Here is a 19,415-nt window from a genome sequence, read left to right as displayed (position 1 = left end):
AACACTGTTAAATAACATTAAAGCCTTAATGCTTTCATTAATACTGCTCCTAATATAGATCTATATAGATCATTTTTATTGATTTTATTTCAATTCATTTTTATTTTCCTTTAGTTTAAGCTGAGGATCTAAAATAACTACAAATAAACTAAGCTTTATAAAAAAATAATTAAAATAAAAAAAACTTTATATACATAAATTAACTACTAAAACTACTAAATTTCTAAAATTTTACAAATAAACTAAACTTTATTTAAACACTTAAAAAAAACAAAACCGTTTCTACTAAAAAATAACCTGAAAAACCATGTTGCTCGTAACAAACTCACTGACAAAATACAGCAGAATATCACTCGCTCTGAAAAACCTCACACACACACACACACAAATGACTTTACAAACATTTATTTCCTTAACATAAGAGAAAAACAATGAGTGGAAACTGCAAAATTAAAGCATTTCACTTCTGCTCTACAGGGCAACAAATGAAACAAACGATAGAAATGAAAAACCAGAACGAAATTAAATGTTTTACTTCAGCGTGTAAAGACGTGACAAACTGAATTCATCTCAAGAGGCACATCAACAGTCACATGACACGCGCGTATCTAATCAGACCAAACGCACAGGCGTTAGAGGGGCGGAGCAATCCTGTGACTGGATGAACACGAGGCAGGCTTTATTCTGATTGGTCCTCAGGCTGCATTTCTGCTCTGACCCAGGGTCAGCTTTCATATAGAGTTCAAAGGTTTAGGACGTAGAAGTGATTCTTCAAATGGACACTAATGGGCATTTTCCTGGCGATTACTCGGCCGGTGCGGCGTCAGCGTCTCCCACTACTGCTGCGTCTGCATCAAGACCGTGCTCGGCCGCCTCCTCCTCGCCAACCTCCACACCCTCCAGACCCTCCTCCCCCACCTCCTCGCCCAAAACACCCTCCTCGCCTCCTCCTCGCCTCCTCCTCGCCTAACACACCCTCCTCACCCTCCTCGCCCTCCTCCCCTCCTTCACACCCTTCTCCGCTGCTCCACCCGTCTCCATCTTCACTTCCTCTTCATGCTCCTCCCCATTCCCAACAGCGTCGGCTACAGGCTCCGCCCCCTCTGCCAGAGGCCCCTCCTCTTCCTGTTTGATATCATTCAGGCTTTCATTGGTGAGATCGGCCTCGGAAACCTCCATCACCATGGAGTCCTCTGGATCCTGGTCGTCCTGGTTACCGTTGAAGGGGTTTTCACCCTGCGTAAGGACAAATGGAACTCGTAAACGTACAAATAAAACACTATTTTTAAAGTTTATTAAGAGTATCGATTTATAACAAAATCAACACTCACCAAATGCTACACCGTATATGTTTTTGAAGTTGTAAATCAAGATTATCGGTGTATGTTTTATGAGAAAATACAATTCAAAACGTCAGCTTTAATTCAGTTCATTCAGGCATTTGTTTATAATTATTTGTAAAATTTACTAGCAATTTCTTGTGTTTGCACATATCACCCGTGTTTTTTTCTTTGTATGACTGATACCAATTTTTTGTATGATTATATCACCATTGTGTATTACCGATATTTGTTTACTTTTAAATGTAGTGGGGTTTTTCATCTTAATGCCACAACTACACAAACAGTATTTTTAAATTTGTTTTTATAGCTGCATCAATAATATTAACAATGGCTGAAATAAATGGAGAAAGTCTAATGTTTTCAAATGAAGAGCAAACGACAAAGGAGTCATTCAACTCTGCATTAAAGTAAACATTTGTTAAAATGAAGGTATAGGTGTTTTTTTTTTTATTAGGCTAAGTAGTAGAGACAGCTAGTTTATGGAAACTATTGTACATTGTCTGGAAAGCCATAAATCAAACAAAGAAAAAAAGAAAAATTATCAGTAAATCCGATTATTGGTCATTCTCTACTGAAAAACTGTTTAAAATCAAGGTTTAGGTGTTGATTATTTGACTAAATAGTAAAGTCATCTAGTTCGCTGTAATTATATATTGTCTTGAGTAAAAAACTATATACAATTAAGGAACCATGCTCCTATCAGAAAGAAACATCAGTAAAACTGATTATCGGTCAATCACTACCCAGCAACATTTTAAAATCAAGGTTTAGATGTTGTTAATTAGGCTAAATTGTCAAGACAACAAGCTTAATTGAATAATTGCACAAATGTCTGAAAAGTAACAAACAAAATGGTAAAAAAACAACAACAAAAAAAAAACAATACCTGAAGTGATTTTCGGTTGGTCTAAACCAAACGCCACATAAAAGTGATGTTTTTAGTAAGAAAAGGTCACGGTAACAACTACTATATTTACACACATATCAAATATAAAAAAATACGGTCGTACGACTGGCAAAAAGTAATTCAAAATCCATAAAATGCTCAATTACGCCACGTGATAGTGAGAGACAAACACACCTTCAGGTAGCTCTCCAGCTTCTTGCCGATGACCTTGTGGTTGAGGATGCTGCGCGCCACGGACAGACTCGACCTCTTGGACTGCTCCATCATGCCCTGACACACACAGACACAGGTCACAAGGTCAGACGAGCACTTCACCAGCAGTTCAAAGCCTCAGACTTGATCTGATGTGCGTTTGTACCTTGCGATTGTAGTTGTGGTCAGGTGACTTCAGGTGCTTCTGGATCAGCATGTACTGCATGGGAATGAAGACGTCACACGCCGAGCAGTGAGCCGCCTCCACCTTCTTCATGAAGTGCTCCATGCCGATATCTACACACAGGAAATGACATCATGAGAGGCTCTGCGGTTAGAATACACATGATTCTGCTCAGATCCACGTTTGAGCGAGACTCCGCACCTCGCGTCAGATCCTGCTCTTTGAACACCTGACAGATGACGGTGCTGTGGTTGTCCATCTGACTCACTCGCTGCTCCGTCTTCTTGTACTTATTATTCAGATATTCCTACAAAACACACACAACACGGCCATTAGGACAACACACTGGACTCCACGTATGAGTTTGCTTGTGAGCGAAGCGTCCACACCTGCAGGAAGTCGGTGGTGGGCTTTGACAGCTGATTGGACAGAAACTTGAAGTGGTCCTTGTGGAACTTGCTCTCCAGATGGGCGGCCATGTCCTCGCTGTAGAATGAGCGGAATTTGCAGACGGAGCAGGCGAACGTCATCCTGGGAAACGACCGGAAAAACAACCTCGTGAGCCACAAACACGCCCTGGAAACAAGCACTCAGCACAGATGCCAAGGAACCTAACCTGTGTGCTGATACTTTGACCCCTGACCTTTCAAAGAAGCCTCTTCTCTTCCTGACTTTGGCCGCAGAGGGCGGAGTCTTCTTCCCCTTGGCCTTGGCACTCTCGTCCTGATTGGATGGAGCTGGAGAGAGACAGATACACAGTGTTTTTGGCAGCCGAATCACATCCCAACATTGTTTTCTCAGCACCTCGCGCCGTGAGGCATTTCTGGGTCAAACAGGATATTTAGCAAGATCTTCAGACAGAACAGTTAAACAAATGAAGACGAATGGATGATAATGTGAGCGCTGTGTCAAAATAAAAGTCCCACTTCCAACACTTATCGGCCAAACATCTGGAGAGCCAGATGCTTGCGTTTTACATTGAGCCGTTTCAGAAGAAAAGCCCAGAACTTACCAGCACTGTCCCCTCCATCTTCTGTTTGGGACTCCTGGAGAGCAGAGAGAAATGTTAGTTGCATTTCTGTACAATTCACTGTTTTTACGAGACGGATGACAAATGAATGTGAACGTACCACAGCAGCGGCGGTGGTTGCTTCCTCGGACTCCTGTGTCTGTTCTCCTGCCGTAGCGTCTGAAACACAACCACACTTATCAGCAATCACAGACAGGAGGCAGCAGATCGGCGCTTATCGTGGAAAAAACATGCGTACTCGTACTGGTGGCTGATGTTTCCCCCGCGGCTTCGGTTCTGCCCATCTTGGACTCGGGCTCACCGGTCGCGCTCAGAGTCTGTTTCCTCTTCTTCTGCCCGTCGCGCTGAGCTTTCACTTGCTGCCACGACAACACACATGCAAATAAGATCTGAGGGCGTGTCCGTTTGCAACGTCGAGAGGGTCAGAGTCAATGATGAGAGGATTTACAGTGTTACTATCCTGACTGTGTGACACTTTACACAGCTACCCCCCTTGGTGTTTGTCAGTGTCTAACTGGTCAAATGGGGGGGTCAGACTGGGGTAGCCTCTCCTCAAGGGAATGAATGCGCCTGACTGGACCCTATGTGCAGGGGTGAGCGCTGATCTCTCAGCCCCGCCCCCCGCAGGGAGCGGGCGGTACTTACTCGGTTCAGGGGTCTCTTGCGGCCGTGCTGCCGGTTGGCCCTCGGGCCCCCTCCGAAGTTCCGCGCAGGGAAGTCCTGGGGCCCGCGCTGAGACTGGAAGGCCCCGCTGTCGGGGTACATGCGATGGGCCAGGAGTGAGGGCAGCTTTCCTCGCCCCCCGGGGGAGTGGCCTTGGCCTCCGCCCCGCCCACTTCCTCCCCCCATGCTGCCAGAGGCTGAGGAGGAGGAGTCCTGCCTGCGGCCAAAGCCCCGCCCCCCGGCCGCTCTGCTCCTGCGCGGGGATCTCTGCCCCGCCCCCCAGCCGGAGCCCGAGAAGCCGGAGTCTCGAGTCTGCCGCATTTTGGCAGATCCGAAGGCGGAGCCGTCAAAGCCACCGCCACCCCCTCCGGTTCCGCCCATGAGCCCAAAGCCCACGCCTCCGCGCTGGGCCATCATGTCGCCCCGGGAGTCGCTGTAACCGAAGCTACCGGATCTGTAGAGATCTCGGGGGCCGAGGGAGGCGGAGCGCGAGTCGAAAGACTCGTATTGGTCAAACCTGCAGAGGGAGGGAGGCGCAGAGCAAAGGTCAAGCAGGGACCACCACATTCGGTCGGCGGCTCGGAGGACCGCTTCGTTATGCAAACAAACCCATCCTTCAGCGCTCATTCGTTCAAGCCCTTCCACAGCCCCGTTTCTCAGGTGCATTGTGGGAAGAGACAGGCTGTGGAAAAGCTTCAGAATGACAGTTGCACAGATGAACATATAAGGCAACAACACTGCACATTCAGCACAGGAGTGAAACGGTGCAATACAGGGACCTTCTGGGGTCTGCGAGGGCAGCGTTAGCATTAACTGTGACTTTAGAGTCAGATCTGATGGGGCCGTCAGAGGATCAGGACGAACTGAGTATTTTTTTTGTGTGTTCAAATGGTCAGGAAGGATTCACTGAATCTACATAACACAAACACCACTGCTTTAGTTGTTCCAATGACAAGAACGGAACATAACACTTGAAAGCAAATTATGACAACTTTAAACGAATGAAAACAAGGCTGCGAGGGAAAGATGTGTATGACTAAGGCTGAATTTAGTAGATTAAAAATACCGTAATGTTAAAATGTAATTGAAGCAGCTTTTATCACAGCAATCAGTGTCATAAGATCCTTCAGAAATCATTCTAATATGCTGATTTGCTGCTCAAGAAACATTTCTGATTATTATCAATGTTGAAAACAGTTGTGCTGCACAATATAGTTGGGGAATCTATTTTTCAGGATCCAAAGATGAATAGAAAGAATCTTTTGTAAGATTATAAATGTCTTTACCGTCATTCAAAATTTCTAGCGACAAGACAACCCATACAACAGACTAAACGTCTATCCATCACAGCCTTGTTTTCATTTGCAAAAAGTGTAATGCGTCATCTACCCTGATCACAGTCTATTAGACGACATCTTAAGTGTACTTGCGCTGCAGGGACACACTGAGATCTAGAAGGTCTTCAAACCATAAACCTAAAGCAGTTACTGCTGCAGATGAGCTGGTGAAGTGATCTGAACGTCTGAAGGGAGGGATAACATTAGCAGACCGACACAATCACAAAATAAACTTTAAGACGAGCTGTCCACTAGACCCATGATCTTATCAGACTTTCCAGTCATAATGTTTCTATCACCAATTAGCAAATAAACTAGTGTTAGATGTGACAAAAAAGCAGACGAGTCATTTAGATCTGAATGCTGGACATGTATATTATACATATTTAAACATGCACGTATACAGTCGAAAAATAAGAATAGCAAATTGAGAAATATGATAGTCCATGTTTCCTTTTGCCATATTTGCTTGTTTCCTCCCAACAAACTGAGTGCAAAAAGAATCACAATATGCATTTAATGCCATAAATATAAGTTGCAATTGATTTTTCCATTGATTTATTTTTTGTATCTATAACATCTGATATTTTGATTAGTGCTGGGCAACGATTAACCATGATTAATAGCATCCAAAATAAAGGTTTTTGTTTATTGTTGTATGCATGCATGTGCGCATGTGTGTGTGTGTGTATATACTGTGTAAAGACACATCCAGTATATATTTTGAAGATATTTACGTTTATATTTATATTCATATAATTTATATTATATTTAAATAGGTTTAATATAAAAACATAACATTCTTCATATGCATGTGTGTGTATTTATATATACATACATAAACATACACACAGTACATACACATTTATTATACATACAAAAACTTTTATTTTGGATGCGATTAATTGCTGCCCAGCACTAATTTTAATGCATGCATATCTAGTTACAGAGAAGAAGCCTGCATAGCTAGATATGCATCGGATGACGGCAGCTGCTCATCCGAGTGTGTTTGGGGTGATACTGGCTCCGGGTTCAGGTGTGCGCTGGGTAACGTGAGTGTGTGCGGGTCACCTGTCGCTGCGGCCGCCGCTCTTCATGCCTCCCTCCAGCTGCGTCAGCATGTCCAGGCGCTGGTTGATTTTGGCGATGACGTCGTCTGCGTTGGAGCCGCTGGAGGACAGCAGAGTTCCTCCAGACAGACCTCTCTTCATCCGATCGCTGGACCCGTATCCGCCTCCTCCGAACCCGCCGCCGCCAGACATGGAGTCTTTATATCCGTAGAGGTCGTAGCTGCCCGAGCCTGAGCCATAACCAGGTCATCAGTATCTGCTATACTAACGGATGTGAATAATAGGGGTGGAACGGTTCTCTACACACTCGGACTTAAATCTGACAACGCATCTGTAATATGGTTTGTTATAAATAACACGTAAAAAAAACAGGGTTCGGCTAAAGTATGTTTCTGTTGATGAATACACATTCTGGCTTCCCAGTACAACAACAGCGATTTAAAAAAATAATGTGAGTGCCGTATGCTGGAATATGAGCAGTCATTTATTCCGTCATAACCTGGGTGCTGATAGCGCTCTCTTTGAAGTATTGTGTTTGAATGGACAAATTCACACAAAAAAAAAACACATTTGTCAAAATGCCCGTCTTGGTAAGTATCCCCGCACATAGCCAGCTGGATGTACAGTATCTTAAAGTAACACAGCACTTTATTAATATTAATCAAACAAGGAAATCACTCGCTGCTCTTGATTGAATAGCTTTTGTAACTTTAATAAAGATTAATATTTAATTTATACAGTCAAATACGCAATGCTGTTTTACATTTCATTACTTTATTCAATTTCTGTACCTAAAAACTAACGTTAGACCTACCTAAAAAACCTGAAAAGCACTGTTTATTTTATTTGTATCTTTACTCTATAGTATTTATTTGTGCTGTTGCTTGTAGTTAGATAGATTATTATTGATATTATTTTTTGACAGTATGGTTTTTTTTTTTTTCACGAAACCATGAAACCGTGACTAAGTTGAACCATTGCACCCCTAGTGAATAACGTCAAAGCTGAAGAACGTGACGGTCTCACCTCTGGACGATCCTCCTCCTCCAGATCCTCCCCATCCAGAGAATCCTGAAACAAGCCCAGAAATCAGCGCCAGTGAGTTTATAGTGTGAGAAATCAGTGCTTGCTTCTGGACGTCACAGTTCATCCATAAATTCCCAAGACCCCTACATGACCAAACTCTGCTGTTAAACCTGCTTCACACTCAATCTCCTCCATCTCTTCTGTCTGATTGATCGGTTTAGAGGTTATCATCTAGTAAAAGCTTTTAGTGTAATTGTACAAACGTCCAGCTTCAGCTCGAGCTTCACGTGTCTTGTTTCTGTCAAATCTTGACTGATTTTTCTCAAGAATAACAGCAGTCATATCTCCAGATGAACACGTACTGGACTGAAGCAGCTCAGCTTTACTTGATTCTCCATCAATCACTTTCTAGAAAAATCAGTGCGTCTCAAATCTGATCATCAGGATCTTTCCAGAAGCTTTACTTTCACTGTTCCTCAGCGAAGGAACGACGTTCATCTCACATCTTCTGAGGAGTGTTTATTTCTTCATCTCTCCATCAGCATTGCATTATATGTTTGGATAATTTTAATCTCATCTTACTGAGACATGAGCGATTCCACAGTTTCTGTCCACAAGGGGTGTAATAAACAATATAGATTGAATAATACCCAGTTGTTGTCATTTTTAGTTCACTATTTTGTTTAAGATAGATGTAAGAAATAATAAAGTTAATTTTATCCCACTAAACCTTGGCATTATTGTGTAATGAGACTTTATTTCATTTCCGTCCCCAGAAATTGCGAATGTCAGGGTTGGATTTTTCCTAAGTCATTTCTTTCATTTCCTTTAATAAAATCCTGAATTTTGGCGCATAACATTTATTTTGGTGTGTCTTCTACAAAATACTACTACTAACACTGAAAGTATAATTCTCTTAATCCACCACGATGCAATGGAAACATTTACAAACGTCCGTTACACCTTCTGTCCAAGCAGTTACGACGTTAAACTATGATTCTAAAGGAAACAGAGATATAATTTTCCCATGTAATTCTATCAGTAGCAAAACGATATAAACATCTTGTGTGGGTTAAATTCTCATATGCGTTGCTACGTGATAAATTGTTAATAAATCGGGATAAAACGGGGGCAGAGATTTTCTGTCCAAAAATCATAACGCTCGTACATTTTATTCTGACGCTGAATTTCCATCTCCTAATATCTCAACGGTTCTCACGTCAGAAATAAGATTGCATAGGTCACGCATGCTCTGCGTGGGAGGAAGAGTTAACGGGATTTCGACGAATGTTTGTGGCTTCTGTCCAAAAGTTTACGAACGTTAATATGATACGAACGTGGTAAACTTTGGTTAAGTAAACAGTAAATAGGATCATTGTTGTGAGAAAGGATAAAAGAGCGTGCAAGTCGGATGATTGCTAGTGGTTTCGGACCGAAAGTCGTGTTCATCGTGAAAGAGCATGCGTGAATGGTGATTGTATACATTTTGACAGATCTTGTTCGTAAATTAAGATGGAAATTTTCAGTCTGTCCAACTTCGAACGTTGTTTTTTGAGTATGTTTGACTCAATAAGCTGTCCATGAAAGTCAACATCGTCAATGATTTTGCTGACTGGGGGGGTTTTTTCTGTCCAATGTTCGTAAGAATATAGCTTAGGCTGTCGAAGTTAACATGTTAATAGTGCGTTAACACAATTAGGGCTGCAACTAACGATTATTTTAATAATCGATTAATCTGTCGATTATTTTTTCGATTAATCGATGAATCGGATTTTAAAAAAAGAAAAACATTCATTTCCAACCCTTTATTCAAAAACAGAACTAAAATCTTTAGAAAGTGCACAAACATGTTGCTCCTTGAACATCCCTGAGCTGTTATAATAATAATAAAATAAAATAAAATGGACTAACACAAAAACATACACATGTATGCTTTACATCTGCCAAATATATAGACTTTTTGAAGTGCAAAAATTAAATAATTTAACAACACTGCGTCGTTAGCGTTGGTATTGTATCAGACACTTGCACTTAACATTATATGAAAATCAAGCTCAAATGGAGTTAATAATGTTTTTGACCAGAGAATGACGGAGATGGAGTGTTTTGTCTGTCGTTAGAACGGCTGTAACTGTTATCTGAAGCAGCAAGTGCATTATGCTTTCATCAACTTTTACAGGTTATATAACTTTGATTGTAGCTATATGGGCGCTTAGTTTTTTCTTGTCGTTTAATACACTTGGCCAAAATCTCAAATTAAGCGTATGCACATAATGCACATGATATTTAAAACGTATATAGACAGCAAATAACTAATTCTTCTCCACTCTTCAAACACACAAAAACATTATCCTTTACTGACATAGTGTTTGAGTAAAGAAAGCTGTGCTATTCAAACACCAATTATTTATTCACCCTTGCATTGCGAAAAAGCAGAGATCTCATCTCCTCCAGGCTGTGCGCGCGTCAATCTGAACGGAGGCGGGGTGAAGGTGCGAGGTCTCGCTGAGAGCTCGATGATCCAATGGCGTTACAGTTTTACTGACAAGTTATTTTAATGCTTATCATTGGTTTACTATTTTAAAACTCTCTGATTTAAAATAATAAAAGCAATTATAAGCGACTCAAGTTGGATAATTTTCACAGCACCTGACTGGGCGAGGGTATGGCAACTGCATACTCTGCCATGCATAACGCCGCCCCTGCTCCCACACCTTGGATGACTTGGGTCGCACGGATTTCTCTGCCTCCGCCATGTATCTTTCCTCTACCTCCGCTCGTTTGTTTTTTCCTTTTTATTTATTTATGAGGCGCCAAACTCTGCTACCATCCGTGTGCGAGAGAGTGTGTTCACTCCGCTCAGCTCAACTAAAGTTATTATTTTTTTTAATAATCAAAGCGTCTCCGGCGTCGCGCGACTGTGAATCGATTATGAAATTCGTTGCCAACGCTTTTAGTAATCGATTTTTATCGATTTAATCGATTCGTTGTTGCAGCCCTAAACACAATCTCACTTATGCCATTAGAATAAACTGTCTGCGTTAATCGCATAGGTTTTGAAACGACAGTGAACTGGGCTGTAATGTTACGGAACACACGCAGATTTTTCGCACTGACGGCACACAATAAAGTTAGTTTAAACATTAGCTTTGTGGTAAAATGAAGCTCCACAGCCTGTCAAGTGTACCTTCATCATGTCCAAATTATGTAGGCCACAGGCGATGCGCGAGTTTACTTTCAATTCTAACAGCCATCATTCATATTTCAGATTCTGTATTGTGTATTCAAGAAATGAAACAGCTATTCTGTAAATTGTTTGCTGTGGTGTTCAGAGCATATAATTAAACACAATCATAAATTTCAAGTGTTAAAAAATAATTAGTCATAACTCTTTAGTTAACAAATATTCAGGGTTACTTTGCATAGAGTTATTGGTGCTCTATTCAGCAGAATTACTCATTTTATCTGTCCACATTACAAATGCTATTTCATTCACGATGAATGATCTTTAAATTTGGTAGTAAATGATGACAGGTTATTTTAATGTGTTATGAACTTTCTCTGCCAGTTTTCATGAAATGGTATTATTTTGTGTTACAGAGGCAATCTTGCAGGATTGTTTAATTTTTTCCGTCCACGTTACACACGTTATAACTTTGCACACTTGTAGGAGTTGCTTTGGCTTCTACATTTGGCAAATAAATTTGAAAAATATACTTGTGGTATTTGTTAGTAATTTCGCTGGCTTTCAGTTTATGAACAAACCAGAATCAAAAATGCACCTTTAAGTTTATAGAACAGATAATATTAGATGGCCACCCTGCCTGCATGGAAGTCCTAGTACCAGTTTTGTGAACCATACACAACGCATGACTCATAACTATACCAAATAAGGAACAAAGCAAAACACGAACTGGGATTCAACCAGAATTTTATTAAACTGAATTAGATTAAGTGCACTTTCTGCTTGAATTTACACTGTTTTTCCGTCCATGTTACATACGTTAAATTTTACATCAACTCAACTTTGATCAAAGTTTACTAGTTTATCATTGCTAGATTTATCCTGCCTTTCACACAGCTGTACCCCAGGTTTTCTCAGGATGTTAACCTGAGGACAATGGCTTTCTCCATGAAGATTGATTTTGCAGGCTATTGTCCTTGCAGTTAGGTCTAAACTGTGGAATCGCCCACATATTATTGGCGATATAGAGCGACAACTGATATTTAAATCATTATATGTCAGTCTCATAAAGATCTCATTGATTTACATCACAAGAAGCAGAATTTCATAAATATCAGCATCTGCAACAAACCTCTCAGTTTGAGTCTCTGAATAAAATTGAGCTGTTTTTTCCTCCATATTCTCACTATATTAGACTTTATGCACCATGAAAGCCTGATGGATCAAAGATGATCATCAAGGAGGGGGGGGGGGGGACTATATTATATTATTTCTGTCTATAGATCATCCTAAATATTACACATTGCACCTTTAAAAGACAAAAATAAAAATTCAATGAACTTCCATTTCGAAAAAAAAAAAAAAATTAATAGTTCAGTCTTGACAGATTGTGTGTGTAACAACCATGACAGCTTATTGGCTACTCAGAGTCAGGTGGTATGAGAGGGCGGGGCTCTCACACTTACAAGGACATTTGATTGGACAAAAATGTATACCGGAGCATCAAAAAATAATTAGGTTTGTTTTATGGTAAGAGAAAAGTGCATCGATTTAAACTTATGCCAGTGCTAGACATGAACCAAAGGCCACAAACTACAATAGCATGGGGTAGACCATATTAGATGTCATTACACTCAGTAACTATAAACTCTGTATATTGACACCGATGTGAAAGTAAACAGCTGTACTGTAATGGTTCAGTCACTCGCAGCGATTAATCGAACAATAGAGCAGCAGAATGGACACGGCAGCCATTTTACAACAACAAAACGACTCCATTTTACTCCATTTATTCCCACATTATATGCTCATTGAATGAAAATGTGGTAAGAAACGAATGCAATTCTTCCCTTTGACTCGCTGACGCCGAATGATCGCCTCGCGTAATTAATTCAGAGCACACACTATCTTTCATCTCCAGTAAACGCGTGTGAAAGATTATTAATTTGACGTGCTGTTGATTAAAGAGCAGATGCGAGACTGCGTTAATGGTTTGCGTTGTTCGACGAGCACGCTTCCGCCGGCAGACAATAACAATAGGTTTCGCGTCGAGTTCAACAGCAATCGATGAAACAACGCTTTAAAATTAAAATATACTTCTACTAAGGAACCTGACTAACCGATAAAATCTGCTTCAATGGCTTAAACAGTGTTTAATAGGTCTACGCCTTATTTTGACCTGCGCCATTTTAAGCACTTCACTAACAGACCGAATCACGGAAGAATCACAGTAACGTTAAGTTACAGGGCTTACATACAGAACAAAACACGCTCCCAGCAAACAAACACACGCTTACATCAAATAAATACAGAGTAAACCACTAACCTGAAGAATATCCTCGATCCATCCTGCAGCAGTTTTCAGTGTAGCTGTGAGTGTGTGCGAGGCGCTCAGGCCACTATCAGACTGCTCTGTCTCCGCCCACAAAGGGGTGTGGCTAAATGACTGACGCTTGAGCGAACCAATGATCGACCTCGACGGCCGGAAGAACGCTATTTCCGTAAACTATTTCAAAATAAAAGTGTTTATGTCGCTGTCTGGGATAAAACTGTTGAGTTTACAACACCTGAATTTAAAACAAACAGTCAGTCTGTGGTTTTGTTTATGATCCTGAAATAAAGCATATAGAAAATTAAAACAAAACGCATATAAACCGGTTTAGGTCAACATGAGAAATTTTAGTTAAAATGTAACTTCCTTCTGTAAATCTGCAAATACATTCAGTCAAGATCTGATCACTTTTATTAAAATTCCACAAAAAGACGAAGCAAGTATAAAAGACTAGCTCACAGAGCACGGCAGTATGACATTATGCAATAGTTTTAAGAATATTTAAACAGATAAAAGAGCAATTCAGAGAATACAAGAAAAATACATTGTTTTTTGGTCCCCACGTTTCTGAAACTTATAGTTTTCATAAGATAAATAGAGAATATTAGTGTAACCACACTTTTTAAATACTAAACTGCAGCTCAAAGTCCCAAAACAGATACATAAAATATTTGGCCTTATAAAATGACATGTACATATCTCTGTGGAGAAGGCACTTTGTCAAGCCCTTTGATTCGCCTGTTAGTGTTTCGCAGAAACACGCGAATCTGTAACATGTAGAAACACATGCACATAATGTGTTTGAAATCCTTCATGTTCAACCAACCCAGAGAAGAAAAGAGAGAATGAGACCAACCAGAACCAGCCCTGCAAAACCAGTAGTGTGAGCTCGGGTCGAACTTAAACATACGTTATCATAAACCAGAAATAAGTGTGTGATTTCATGGACCAGAGCCAGGAATGTGATTCTGATCCGAGGAGAGGAATGGTTTCAGCCGCTCAATGACGGACAGATCCTCCTCGCTGCCAGTTCCTCCACCGCAAACGTGTAGTTATACTGCAGAGAAACAATCGGTCATTAAAATCTGCTCAACTTCACAGAAATCAACAAATAATCGCCACAAAGCAAGCCAGATTCAAAATAAAAGTCCTCCAGAACAATAAGAAACAAATCTCAAAATGTCGTCTAACTATCTTAAAATGATAATGATTTCTTATAATGATAATTCCCAGATAGCACACGTACGTCTGCAAGATGTCTGTTAAAGATCTCTTGATCTGGAAAGCATCTGCTGTCTATAAACGTCTGACAGACGTCTGTAAGATGTCAGTTTTACATACATTCTAAATCATAAACATCTTAAAGACATCTAATAGACGTCTATTTGACATCTAAAAGGAGACGTCCTATAGACGTATTGCAGATGAGCAAACACCCTAAAAAATATGTCTTGCAGATGTAAATGCAGACATCAAATAGACGTCTCCGAGATGTACGTGTGCTATCAGGGTTATAAAAGCAGTAAGGCTTGATACAGATGCAGATCTCCTCACCTCATTCTCAATGTCCTGCACTGATTTGATACGGATGTCACTCAGCGTGCTCACAGACACCTGACAGGCACAACAACACGTCTGTTATGGGTCACTGTGATTGTGATTGGTTAATGACAGCATTCTGTAGACAAATACTTTTGTACAATAATCATTTTTTAAGATCCCTTGATTAGAATTCTCACATCTTACTTCAAAATCTTCACTCTAGTCACTAAGTCAACAAAAGCCCTGTCCGTCTTTATTGAGCCATAATGACCAGATGAATGCATGTGATTTCTTACATATATCCACATGTTAATGAGTAATGCAGTGACCTCTGACCTTTGAGTTTGACTGAGACTCAAACTTCGGGTGTAGAGAGAAAGGAACTCCATCCATCGCTGAGAACAAACATAAACAAGAGTGAGTCACGTGACAAATTCACACAATTTTACTCATACCACATGTGAAGATTGTTAAATGCATGATGCATATGATGATATTTATATAGGACACAGCTTGTGTGTGCTCCTGTCATATGAAGGGACGATGTGATTGGTTTGTCTGTTGCTGTACCTGTGATACCGTAGATGCTGCTGTGGTTACCGCTGTCATACACAGCCTCCATCGGGTTGTTTGTGTCCAGCTTACTGCGCCGACGGCTGACTTTCGATGGGACTTCAGGAGGGTTGCTATGGAAACAGACAGTCAGAACACCCAAGCAGCCACATAGTAATACCCTAGCAACCACTCTTAACACCCTAGCAACCACCCTGAACACTTACACTCTAGGGTTTTGTGTTCAGTCAGCACTAGGCTACATCACTGTGGTTTAAAGCCAACACCGAATCACTAAAGATGCTTTAAAGCTGTGAATTCAGTGATGGAGAGCTATATAATGTGACACTGGTCGGACACTTTGCTCTGAATTGATATTTCTACCTGTGTGGAATACTGCCGAGCCAAACAGCTCATTTGCTTCAGTCTAATTTAACAGTCAAATCATCCAAACACTGGAGTCTGTTTGTGAATCTTGTGTCACTGTGAATCCCATAACGCTGATGTTCTCCACAGTGACGGCTGTGAAAGGAAGTACCTGGGCTTGAGAGGCTGCGGGGGTCCGGTTCCTTCCAGTGAGAGACTGCGCATGTCCAGACTGACACTGCGAGGCTTGGCTTGAGGAGTTGGAGTGGAGAACTGGCCCTTTAAACACCACACCACGAAGCCATTCATGTCCCTGAAACAAATACACACAATAAAAACCAAGAACAGCAGCCCAGAGCGTCTGAATCCAGAACCAGTGTAGAGTGTCTGATTCAAGAAACTGTGTACAGAACGTCTGATTCTAGAAAGTGTGTGCAGTGTGTCTGACTCTTGAACCAGCATATAGAGTGTCTGATTCCAGAACCAGTGTAGAGTTTCTGATTCTAGAAACTGTGTACAGAGTGTCTGATTCTAGAACCAGTACAGGTTGTCTGATTCTAGAGACTGTGTACAGTGTGTCTGACTCTTGAACCAGCATATAGAGCGTCTGATTCCAGAACCAGTGTAGAGTGTCTGATTCTAGAAACTGTGTAGAGTGTCTGACTCTAGAACCAGAATATAGAGCGTCTGATTCCAGAACCAGTGTAGAGTGTCTGATTCCAGAACCAGTGTAGAGCGTCTGATTCCAGAACCAGTGTAGAGAGTCTGATTCTAGAAACTGTGTAGAGTGTCTGACTCTAGAACCAGAATATAGAGCGTCTGATTCCAGAACCAGTGTAGAGTGTCTGATTCTAGAAACGATGTACAGAGTGTCTGATTCCAGAACCAGTACAGGTTGTCTGATTCTAGAGACTGTGTACAGTGTGTCTGACTCTTGAACCAGCATATAGAGCGTCTGATTCCAGAACCAGTGTAGAGTGTCTGATTCTAGAAACTATGTACAGAGTGTCTGATTCCAGAACCAGTACAGGGTGTCTGATTCTAGAGACTGTGTACAGAGTGTCTGACTCTTGAACCAGCGTATAGAGCATCTGATTCCAAACCTGTGTACATAGTGTCTTATTTAAAAGCCAGTGCACAAAACGTCTGATTCCAGAACCTGTGTACAGAGCATCTGATTCTAGAACCAGAGTAAAAAGCGTATGATTCTAGAACCAGAGTATAGAGCGTCTGATTCTAGAACCAGCATATAGAGCGTCTGATTCTAGAACCTGTGTAAAAAGTGTCTGATTCTAAAGCCAATGCACACAATGTCTGATTCCAGAACCTGCGTACTGTGCGTCTGATTCTATAACAGTGTCCAGAGTGTCTGAGTCCAGAAATGATAAATACAGCATCCAGAACCAAAGGCCAGAGCATCAGAGACCAGGACATCTGATTCCAGAGCCAGTGTCCAGAACATCTGATTTTAGAACTAGTGTCCAGATTATCTGATTCTAGAAGCAGTGTCCAGAGCGTCTGGTTCAAGAACCAGAGGACAGAGCATTAGATTGGAGAACCATAAAAATAGAGCATCTGATTTAAAAATCAGATTACAAAGCATATGATTGAAAAACTGTTTAATACAGTGTCTGATTCCAGAACCTGAATACAAAGTGTCTGATTCTAAAACTTCTAAACAGAGCATCTGATTCATGAAGTCCAGACTGCCTGGTTCCAGAACCAGCATACAGAGTGTCAGATAGGAGAACTGTTGAACAGACATGTATAGTGAGTCTCATGATATGAGAATCGTTGAATAGAGCATGTGATTCTAGAGCAGGTGCGTGGTGTCTCTCACCCCAGGCAGGTGTACTGCTGCACCATGGTCTTATTCTTAGCTGTCAGTTTGAGATCTAAAATCGCCGTCGTAACGCTGCCCACAGGAACGATCTGCATACAGATGCGCTTCTTCTTCCCAACAGACGCCTCTGTACAAACACACACACACACACACAGTGATTACACTTCCACATCAGGAGAGACAGACAAGCAGATCTGTGGAGGCTCTAAGGCCCACATCTGTCAATGAAACATCTTACTGGGCTCCAGGAATTCTGGGATGTAGCAGTAACCGTGAGGAATCGTCTCTTTATCCGTAATCACCTTCACATCCGCCACAACCATCCCACCGGACAGATCCTACAAGAGAAAGACAGGAATGAGTCTTAAGAGCATGTCAGTATGTGGAGACATCACATGTGTGGTGAGATGGAAGTTAAAACAGCAGTATGTCAGTGTTTATGTGTGTTATTCTCGTCTAACAACTGCACGTTCTTTTGTGATTCACTGAAGAAAGAATGTCATACAGGTTTAGAACGACATGACGGTGAGTAAATGATGACAGAACGATCATTCACAAGTGAATCCACCCTGTAATGCATCTTACCTTACTGTAACACAGGTAGTATCCTGACTTGATTGCAAACCCTCGGATGAAGTTAGCGGAGGCTCCATCTTCAGTCTGAGTGATCTAAACACACACAGAGTTAATGACACCGTCTGAACTCCAGATGAGCATGTGACCGCAGGTGTGTGTGTGTGTGTGGTTGTATTGTTTACCAGGATGAATTGACCGGGGCAGGTGGTGGGGTTTGACGCCCAGGCCACTCCAGTGATGGGCCTGCTGAAGGCACTAGACGACTCGAACACAGACATCTACAGACAGACAAACAGATCATGAGGATTCAATACTGATGACACACTGCTCACCGTCACAGGAGCATCAGCAGATATAACTTGATTAGACAGACATGCACAGACTGATACAGACAGTTATATGTGACCCAGCAGCACAAAAGCAGTCATGAGTAGCACATGTATATTAGTAGTAATAGCCAACAATACATTATCCATTTTTCTTTTACACCAAAAATCATTAGGATATTAAGTAAAGATCATGTTCCATGAAGATATGTTGTAAATTTCCTACCGTAAATATATAAAAACTCACTTTTTGATTAGTAATATGCATTGCTAAGAACTTCATTTGGACAACTGTAAAGGAGATTTTCTAAATTTATTTATTTTTTTTGCACCCTCAGATTCCAGATTTTCAAATAGTTGTATCTCGACCAAATATAACCATACATCAATGGAAAGATTATTTATTCAGATGATGTATAAATCTCAGTTTCGAACCCTTACTCTTATAACTGGTTTGTGATCCTGGGTCACATATAGACAGACAGACAGAACGAAAACAGACAGATCAGCTGGTATATAGTTAATGATTTATCTAGTGAACTACTCTGAGTTAATCACACTGTTAATACTCATTAAATGATGTGTTTAGCAGCTGTTATCATCTCGACACAGCACACACGCTATAATCGGCATTGACATCAGCATTTACACTTTAACTGATTATGATCAGCTTTAATGAAGACATGAGACTGAATTCAGGACTTACAGGCTGTTGGTTATGAAGTTTTTCTCGTTTCCAAACACGAAACTGACCTGAACTCACTGCCGCAGTCAGAGAACAGGAAGAAGTGGAAGACTACGACTCCCATCATGCACCGCGGTGGCGTCACAGCGGACCGCGCATGCTCAGTGCAATTTATTGTTTACTGTTCAAAACCAAAAGTCCTCGGGAAACTTCTAAGATGACTTAAAATCACAAATAAAAGATTAAACTAAGCTCTA

The 19,415-nt window shown here is 41.1% G+C and overlaps 2 protein-coding genes across 3 annotated transcripts; both read right to left on the bottom strand.

Moving 5' to 3' along the window:
* Window positions 1-389: 389 nt before the first annotated feature.
* akap8l (A kinase (PRKA) anchor protein 8-like) lies at window positions 390-13,377 on the bottom strand. The gene is made up of 14 exons (XM_058763937.1): window positions 13,263-13,377; window positions 7,753-7,797; window positions 6,728-6,956; window positions 4,302-4,836; window positions 3,895-4,015; window positions 3,757-3,815; window positions 3,639-3,672; window positions 3,243-3,363; window positions 3,016-3,157; window positions 2,828-2,933; window positions 2,609-2,739; window positions 2,425-2,520; window positions 1,014-1,236; window positions 390-947 (listed from the first exon to the last, which is right to left on the bottom strand). Exons 1-14 carry the CDS (start codon window positions 13,282-13,284, stop codon window positions 805-807), a joined length of 2,007 nt encoding a protein of 668 aa, XP_058619920.1. The 5' UTR covers window positions 13,285-13,377; the 3' UTR covers window positions 390-804.
* A 284-nt stretch (window positions 13,378-13,661) lies between these two features.
* mvb12a (multivesicular body subunit 12A) lies at window positions 13,662-19,294 on the bottom strand. 2 transcript variants are annotated; one of them, XM_058763754.1, is made up of 10 exons: window positions 19,180-19,294; window positions 18,330-18,425; window positions 18,157-18,240; window positions 17,810-17,909; window positions 17,569-17,698; window positions 15,901-16,041; window positions 15,381-15,496; window positions 15,147-15,205; window positions 14,823-14,882; window positions 13,662-14,325 (listed from the first exon to the last, which is right to left on the bottom strand). In XM_058763754.1, exons 2-10 carry the CDS (start codon window positions 18,423-18,425, stop codon window positions 14,260-14,262), a joined length of 852 nt encoding a protein of 283 aa, XP_058619737.1. In that variant the 5' UTR covers window positions 19,180-19,294; the 3' UTR covers window positions 13,662-14,259. The 2 variants fall into 2 exon arrangements, with proteins under 2 accessions (XP_058619737.1, XP_058619799.1); XM_058763816.1 differs by having other exon boundaries at window positions 19,227-19,279.
* Window positions 19,295-19,415: the final 121 nt, after the last annotated feature.

The sequence above is a fragment of the Onychostoma macrolepis genome, chromosome 01 (genome assembly GCF_012432095.1).
Source record: "Onychostoma macrolepis isolate SWU-2019 chromosome 01, ASM1243209v1, whole genome shotgun sequence".
Classification (NCBI taxonomy): domain Eukaryota; kingdom Metazoa; phylum Chordata; class Actinopteri; order Cypriniformes; family Cyprinidae; genus Onychostoma; species Onychostoma macrolepis.
The sequence above is the reverse complement of the archived record's forward strand: the minus strand, read 5'-3'. Positions and strand labels throughout refer to the sequence as shown.